General features: G+C 33.2%; 1 protein-coding gene across 1 annotated transcript; it reads left to right on the top strand.

Annotated features, from left to right (window-relative positions):
• The first annotated feature begins 5424 nt into the window (after nucleotides 1–5424).
• Nucleotides 5425–7474, top strand: LOC125197261 (protein LIFEGUARD 2-like). The gene is made up of 4 exons (XM_048095987.1): nucleotides 5425–5819; nucleotides 5945–6058; nucleotides 6787–6944; nucleotides 7041–7474. Exons 1-4 carry the CDS (start codon nucleotides 5576–5578, stop codon nucleotides 7245–7247), a joined length of 723 nt encoding a protein of 240 aa, XP_047951944.1. The 5' UTR covers nucleotides 5425–5575; the 3' UTR covers nucleotides 7248–7474.
• Nucleotides 7475–8807: the final 1333 nt, after the last annotated feature.

The raw sequence follows: 8807 nt of genomic DNA, 5'->3' as shown, positions 1-8807 counted from the left end.
CGTTTGTGGGATGTCAGATGCGTTTCCCAAATAATGTACGCCCGCATTATCATGCACAACATGATCGTCGAAGACGAAGGCGTACAACCGACTAGTTGGGCCAATGACGATGAAGCCAGTCCAAGCCACGAAACGGCCACCCCTAGCGTTCGACGTGGGGTACCTCTCGATGAAGCCGGCCTCCTCAAGGAATTTGCCGACATGCGCCAAATGGAAGCTCATATTCAACTACAAATGGATAGTGGTGGAAGAGTCCTAGGCACGGAGTACTGCACGACGATAGTTTTTTTTCTTTATTATGTCATGTACTTTTTTTTTTTTATCTATGTAACTTTTTAAATGCAATTAATGAATTTTCCCCGTACACGTGTCTAAATTTAATTCCGTATTTTTTAATCGTAATTTTAATTCCGCAAATGTAGTATATTTTGAAATTGTTTATACGCGTCGCCCCATGGTCGCCTATTAACCATTGTGACGCCTAGCAAAAAAGTCATCTCTTAATTATTCTCCACCTACTTTATTCTCTCTCTCCTCTACTTTCCCTCTCTCATACTTTACTCTCTCCACTTTAATCATTAAATATTTTTTAAATCCTGTGCCCAAAAGAAGTAGGTCACTTATCTTGGGATGGAGGGGGTACGAAATAAGAAGAGAGTTTTAGGGGTATTTAGGGAAATATTATTTTAAAATAGATATTATTATTTAAAGAAAATTATATGGTTACTTGGTAGTTAAATTAGTGGGTAATTATTAAAGTTAGTGGGGAGTTATTTAAAGTTACTAGAAAGTTAATGGGTGGTTATTATCTATAGTAATTTATTTATATTTATCAATTAAAAAACTTAGAAAACAAGTGTATGAAAGAAGGAACGAAGATCTTACAGCATCTAACCCATTTTGCAGTTATGGCCTCTGATATCTTTCTCTTCTGCTCCGCACTTTTGTTGTGCTGATTAATGTTGTGTGATTGTTAGTATTTTTTATTTTAGAATGGAAGGGTTGTAAAGTGTGATTAATATTTGTAATAATTCAGTCCATTTCAATTTTGATTCTCCATATTTTGCACTATGTATGACATTCAATGTGAGGTGTCAAATGATTAAATGCATGGGAATGGCAAAGTCTAAAGAAACAGCCGATTAATATTTACAATTCAATTAACAAAAATCAGTTTTATATACACTTTAATATCTAATTTAAAGGTTGATAAATCTCAACCTAACAAGACCCTACACTTTAATATCTAATTTAAAATAGCAATTTTGTAAATATTCCCCCGCTTGAGTCTTGCACGGTATTATTGTTACATTTATAACTTGCCTTTGAATTTTTGGTGCAGGTACATCTTCCGTATTTGTTGTTTATGATGTTCTCCTTGCAGGTTTTTATGGTGTAATGTATAATTTTTTCATGTAGTGCTCTATATGAATATTAGGTTGGTGGCAGTTCTTATTCATTTGTCTTTCCTGGATGTGGTATGGGTGGTAGCAGCTACACGTGAAGTAGGCGATGCTTAAGGATATACTATTAGGTATGCAACCAATTTTTTTTTTCCGGCTAATGCATGCATATTGATATCGGTTGTATATTCCATGCTATTTTGCTATATTTTTGTTGATGATTTTGATCGATTTGGCTATCTTCTAATATATATTTGTATATTATTTTTATTGACATGTGTTTGTGATTGATCTTTTGTAGTATAGATCAAAAAGTGATTTAAATGATATGTGATTTGTGTGCAATTTTTAGTTTATAAACTTATTTGGTTATATGAGTTTTTATTGGTACAATAAATTGCTATTGTATAAATTTGTGATTTTAGAACTTGAAATAATAATATTATTTTTCATTCGGCATATGTGTAATTTTTTTTCTGTTTGATTATATATTTTTTAACAATTGTTTTTTAATTTTATATATTTATGATTTCAGATTTTATATAATGATATTTTCATTAATTTATAAAATTATTTTACACTATAAAATAAGTTAAAATAAAAAAATGGATCGTATATCGTAAGTATATCGTAAGTGGGTGATACTAGTACTACTAAAAAGTTAAAAATGTGATTCGAGTATTGACTTATTAAAGGATCAAGAGGGATGGAGAAGAGGAATGCAATTGAGGTGGGAATTGAACCACTATTTATATTGATTAATCAAATAGTCACATGTCTTTCTTGTAAGCGAATGCTAATCATGATAAAAATGGCATATTTTATTGGTTTAATAATGTATGAACTACTATTTCATATTCTCTTGGGGCGTAATTGGTAGAATTGATGAGGTTTTAATAAGTTTAAAGATATAACGGCTTTTTCAAGTATTTTAAATAGCTAATCATACTTATAATGATGTTTGGTAGAAATATTTGGTGCCTTAGTTTATCATTTGGTAGGTATTAGTCATTATACTAGAAAATGATATTAAAGACTATGATGACAAATATGTCCTCACTTTTTTGAATTAAATGTCACCCTTACCCCCTGTCGTCCTTGCATTCCTGCATTCATCGTCAGCCTATTATAGCACTGTGTAAGCACCAAAATTTAAACTTGAGTTGTTCAAATAAGCAACGTCGTGGTTGTTGGAAATCTCGATTTACCACCGCCAAGGAGTGTCTGGTGCTGCCTCTATGTTTGTAGAGATCGAAAATTAGGAGGGCAATTTGGACATAAAACTCCAAAACACGAAGTCAGAGAAGCGGAGAAAAATTAATCCCACAAATTTTCTCTGATAGTGAATTGCAAGAATCGCAAATTCTATTGTCAAATCAAACTCAGCGAGATCCGGGGATTGTATGCCGGGTCTCCTGAAAAATTCGACCTCTACCAAACGGTGGAGAAGATGAGATAATGACCCATTTTTTGGGCTTTTACGTGTTTTTGTGGGCTTTTATGGGCTACCAATCATGCCCTAGAAATAGGCCACTCACTCCACTCACATTCTTAAAATAACTTATAAGGAGAAAGATATGATCATTACCAGGTCAATGTAGGACAATATTTAAGATATTTAACAAGCTCCAATACGTATGAGCCAGAATGACATATCGGACTTTCATCACGTGGGTAGGTAACATAAGAAATAAATAGATAAAATCTATCATCGACTTGGGTAGCTCAGTTACCATATTAGAAATGTTCCACTCACCCCCTCAAAAGGCTTCATAAGGGGAGGGGCTAGTCCGAAACCCGAATGTTTAGGGCTGGTGTTGAAAATTACTAACTCGATAAAATTACAATTCGACTAACCCCTACCGAATTAGTAATTCAAAACCTAAGTAGGGTTGGCTTGAAACTCGATGAGCTGACCTGATTGACATCCCTACTTGCATATACACATAATACCAGCAAGAAGAAGATATATGAAGAAAATGATCGAAGGAGGCTAATGCACAATTTGGTAAAGTAAGAGAGAGGAGTACAAAAATTGGTAAAGTAAGAGGGAGGGAAAGAAAAAAGTAATGAAATTAATGTTAGTGGATCATGGGATCCACTTTAAGTTGTTAATTGTAGTGGTATAAGTGGTAAATAAATTAATATATAAGAGTGTAAAGAATTCTTAAAATAGAAAGTTTGAAAGTTGTTATTTTTAAAAACGGATTAAAATGGAAAGAGTCGTTATTTTTGACAAACGAAGGGAGTAATAAAGATCGAGAGAAAACCCTAGATTTAGAAAGAGAATGAAAAAGTTAAAAGATGATCTAAAATTTTGAAAATGACAGGAATGATGCAGATCTCAAACGCGGATTTTAAGTCAAATCGGAGCAAACTGATAGGGCGGCCCATTCATGTAAATGGGCTATAAGGTTTATGGGCTTTTGTTATGGAATTTACCTAAAACTTAGAATACTAGATGCCGGCTCTAATTTGGCTTCCACCTGCTAGAATAGTGAGTCATAATATATCAAAACCCAAATCTGCACACTAAAATATGGTAATTAAGAAATCAAATTTGCTACCAACGGGTTGTAGCACAGTTGGCAGTGCTGTGGTGACCTTGAGGTCACGGGTTCAAACCCCACCAGCCGCTGAGAGACTTTCAGCCTTAATCCGCAAATCCGATCGAGCATGAATTAGTCGGATTCCGCCGAAAGTGGGTTCGGTACACCTGTGGTCAAACCAAAAGAAAAAAAAAATCAAATTTGCTAGTAAAAACAACAGTTCGCAATCCAAAATAAAACCAACATTTATTCAAATTTCTCTATGGTTGGTCTAGGTTTATAACGATCATCTATACGCAATATTACCGTTTATTTTTTCACAAATTAACACAACATCTTCGCCATTACATATTAATTGTCAAAAATGAAATTAAAATTTGGATAAACATATTTATCCATTATAATATTCTTTTTTTAATCTAATCTATCACGATCCTAAAAAGAATTACATCACAAATATACTGCAGTGCACCCATAACAAAAGGAAAATTAAAAGTTCTACTATTATATATTCATTTCTTACCTTTAAATTATTGTTTTTTTTATACCTTTAAATTGTTGTAATGGAAATAAAGATGCATAATATAATCAAACCTTCCCTGCTTATCAAATAATGTTTCAAGATTAATCATCTATTAACATCGAATGCAATTAAAGTTGAATAAAATATATCCATTTCAATTTATTCTACTTAATACGCTGTACAGAGGTGAAAAATAGTTGCACGTTATTATATTGCAAGTTTATGCGCAAAATGAAACTCACCCATAAATTACTGTATTGCGATACCATCTAATCCTTCATTGAATTACATGTTAAAGAGTTGTTAGATAATGACCCTAAAATTTCCTTTGTAATCTGAGTCATAATTCCCAAGTAATTAAAACTAACATGTAGTATGATATATCAACCATGCCATAAAACAACATCAAAATTCAATAATCATGTGTTGACTGAATTAAACTATGATGTATTGTGTTTTAAACCAACCTTTATCACACCTTATGGGCCCAGGGCCCATCACAGCATTGGGCCAAACTGGACCAGTTGTTTCTCTAAATTAAAACCGGAAACTTTAAATTCCCATTTAAATGTTGAAATCACGCAACAACTAAACAAAAAAGATTACTAAACAAAATTAGTAGTATAAATTTGTATCAAAATTCAAAAAGGTAATTTGGTCAAATTTACTAACTATACTAGTATATATAGATTATAAAAAGGAACTAAATAATTTTTTTTTAAAAAATGATTATTAAACTTTTACAAGTGAATTATGTAATTAATCCCAATCAAATAAGATAAATATTTTAATTCACTCTTTACAAGAAAATATTTAGAATCTCCATAAAAATATCATGAAAAATTAGAGAACCGTGTTTGAAAGAGAGAGTTTTTTTCTTAATGAGAAAGAAAAGGAAATGCTTTGATTTAAAAAGTCCAACTAATATTAATAAGTTCCAAAAAACCAGCACGTGCGAGCGGCAAGTCGTCGTCTCCAGACGCATCACGAAATTTCCTTTCTCCCCAATTTATACACTTTCGAAAACCTAAAATTCAATCCCGATCATTTCATCGATATATCTCTGGAATCAACAAGAATTTCTCCAATTCGTTGCGAAGATGTGGGGCTACGATAAGTATGACGTGGAATCAGGCAGCCAGCCTCTCTACCCGATGATGCTGGAGAGCCCGGAGCTCCGCTGGTCGTTCATTCGCAAAATCTATTCGATTGTCAGTATTCAGCTGCTTCTCACCATTGCCGTCGCCTCCGTTGTCGTCACTGTCCACCCGATTTCGAATTTCTTTGCCACCACTACGACCGGGCTGGTTCTCTACATTTTGCTTGTGATCACGCCTTTCATTGGTAGGATTTCGTCTTCTCTATTTAACAATTCAAGTATGTTCAGTGGAATTGGTAATCTCTTGTGGTTTCATTGATGGGGTTTTGACTTCGTTTGGTTCCTTTTTTTTGGGGATTTTTTTTCGTAGTGTTGTGCCCGCTATATTCGTATTACCGGAGCCATCCATTGAACTATATACTGCTCGCCGTGTTCACGGTGTCACTCGCATTCGCAGTCGGACTCTCTTGTTCTTACACCAATGGTGAGAAATTTGTTTTATTGCTTTAATTGTGGTTTTGCATTATGATTCAGTTTTTGAGGTGTGTTTGTGCATTATTGTAATTCAGCTTTTTGAGGTGTTTTTGTGCATTATTGGTTCTTGCTTATGTGATTTAGGTTGGGATTGATATCAGATACAAGCTTGGGTGACTGTTTTAAGTTTAACTACATAAATTTATTATGCTTTTGGTGTTTGATTAGATGAAAACCTTTAAAATCCTAGGATTTCTTATAGTTCTCTGTAAACAAGAGCTGCTAAATTACTGGATTAGACAAATTATGCTTTTATTGACATTGATGTTACTTTTGAGTTGATCATTATGTAATGATCATGTCGGAAAATGGTTATATAAGAGAATATGTCATTGTTTTTTCTCATTTCATAGTAGAGTAATAGGATGGATGGAACCTGATTTCAAATGCTGATTCTCTGATGATTTCGTCAAATGATAGTGTGAAAGGATAATATCTCTCTTGCTGTGAATTCTGATAGGGATCTTACAGGAAGTAGGAATTAGAACATGGAAATGATGGAATATACGGTACCAAGTAAAGGAAATTTTCAACAGAATGCTTTGTTTTACAAACAATGTAATGCTTGATTGTAATAAATTTGTGTTCTTGGAACATGTAGCTGATGTAGCTCTTTCACGTATTCTCTTTAAATATAAACTTGTTCGCTGAAAACTTGGTGCATTCCAATGCTTGCAGGGAAAGTTATCCTGGAAGCTTTTGTCTTGACTGCAGTCGTGGTCGTTAGTCTAACTCTCTACACATTCTGGGCGGCCAGAAGAGGTTACGATTTTAATTTCCTTGGACCCTTCCTGTTCGGAGCTATCATCATACTTATGCTGTTTGGAATAATTCAGGTTTGTGGATGTCATTATGTTCCTTATCTTGTTTACAAAATAATTAACATATGGATAAACAATGGTATGCTAATTTTGGCCACTTTTATGCTGCAGATATTTTTCCCAATGGGCAAAATAAGCACAATGATCTATGGTGGGCTTGGAGCTATAATATTCTGTGGATACATAGTCTATGACACCGACAATCTAATCAAACGATATGGGTATGATGAGTATATCTGGGCTTCTATTGCGCTTTACCTAGATGTCATCAATCTCTTCCTATCTCTACTCTCAGTGTTCAGAGCTGCAGATTCGTAGAAGGTGGTACATGTTATTTTTCATTTACTACTTGTTTACACGTCTATCATGTACGTTGGTATAGTTTGGTACAGAATATTGAAACCCGGTTGAATCATTTTATCATAAAAGCTGAAGCTGCTGGCATGTTGATTCAGTTCCGCTTTTGTTCGAATCTGTGATGCCATGCAAGTTTTGTGCTGATATCTTCACAGTTTTCTGCTGAAAAAATGCAATTTACCCTTCAATGTCTTTCTAACTAGAGGTGCTGATTAATCGAAATAAATCAATTTCATATGATTATCTGGTAAAAAAAATTTGTTCAAATTTATCTGAGCTATTTTGCAGACCTGACTAGGTTTTGGTTAAGTGAATTTGCACGTGTCAAGTTTCTTTTGTGTTAAATTCAGAAATACGAAAGATTGGTGTAGTGTTTGACCTTCTTTAATGAAGTAAATTCGCATTAGCATCATATCTTGTCATTAATATTGGATGGGAAACAAAAATATTAAAGAGATCTGGAGATTTGTGATGCCTTTTTTCTTGTTAAAGAACTCTATTCTCTAGTTTATATGCAAATGGAGGACAAACATGGTAGTAAGGAATTAATATTATATTCAATATTTAAACACTGTAAGTAATGTCATTAATACTCTAATTAATATCGTAAGCACTTGAATTAATGGCTAAGCACATGGTGAGGGAAATTTGTCTTCGTCGTAGCATTCCACTCGAGTTTCTCTTCTTATTTTATCAAAATAACAATAATCTAATTTTATTGGCTAACGGTTAAAGCCCAACATAATCCTTAATAGACTGTTTATCTATAAACATTCTTTTTTTAGGCCCAATTGTTGAAATAAACATATCTATCAGTCTGTCACGATAAATCTGTCTTATAACGGAAATGTCAGGGTTTAGAGCGTCTCCAACCATTTACAGTAAACTCAAACTCATTTTAGTAAAAATGATACATTAAATATGATTTTATTCCAACCATTTACACTAAACTCAAATTTAAAAATATTCTTTATATTATGTCCTTTTTACTCACAAAATTTAAAAAAAATTTAGGTTTTGGTTTGTATAAACCTAAAGATAGGTTTTTTTTTCCTAAAAAATCAAAAATAGGATTAGTTTTTTAGTACTATTGGAGCTAAATATCTATCCTATTTTAGGTTTTAGTGTACCATTGAAAATGATCTACTCTTATGGAAAAAAGAAGTCATCCATGTGATTGTATATTTGTATTGGCCAAGTGGTAGAGTGGTTAATGCTCGGCATGGGCGGACACACACATAATTAAGGAGGGGCTTAGGGTATCCGCAATAGTTAAGCCCGTGGCCCTGCCCAAGCCACAAAACTTGGCCTAGGCCATGAAACTGATCTGGCCACCAAAAAACTTGTCTATCCTAATAGTGGACATGCCCAAACCACCGATTAATAATTTTTTTTATTTTTTAAGGTATTTTAATTTAATTAGAATAAAAATTATCAGACATTAATAAATATAAAAATATGCATAATTTAATAAAAAAAAATTAAAGTCAAATCTTCGTTGTATTATTGAAATGGGTAAAA

The sequence above is a fragment of the Salvia hispanica genome, chromosome 6 (genome assembly GCF_023119035.1).
Source record: "Salvia hispanica cultivar TCC Black 2014 chromosome 6, UniMelb_Shisp_WGS_1.0, whole genome shotgun sequence".
Classification (NCBI taxonomy): domain Eukaryota; kingdom Viridiplantae; phylum Streptophyta; class Magnoliopsida; order Lamiales; family Lamiaceae; genus Salvia; species Salvia hispanica.
The sequence above is the reverse complement of the archived record's forward strand: the minus strand, read 5'-3'. Positions and strand labels throughout refer to the sequence as shown.

What these genes read in the sequence shown, in the direction of transcription:
- LOC125197261 (XM_048095987.1), top strand. Translation starts at nt 5,576, where the DNA reads ATGTGGGGCTACGATAAGTATGACGTGGAATCAGGCAGCCAGCCTCTC. An exon ending in TGTGATCACGCCTTTCATTG is followed by an intron (nt 5,820 to 5,944) that starts GTAGGATTTCGT and finishes TTTTTTTCGTAG; the next exon opens with TGTTGTGCCCGCTATATTCG. An exon ending in TGCTGTTTGGAATAATTCAG is followed by an intron (nt 6,945 to 7,040) that starts GTTTGTGGATGT and finishes TTTATGCTGCAG; the next exon opens with ATATTTTTCCCAATGGGCAA.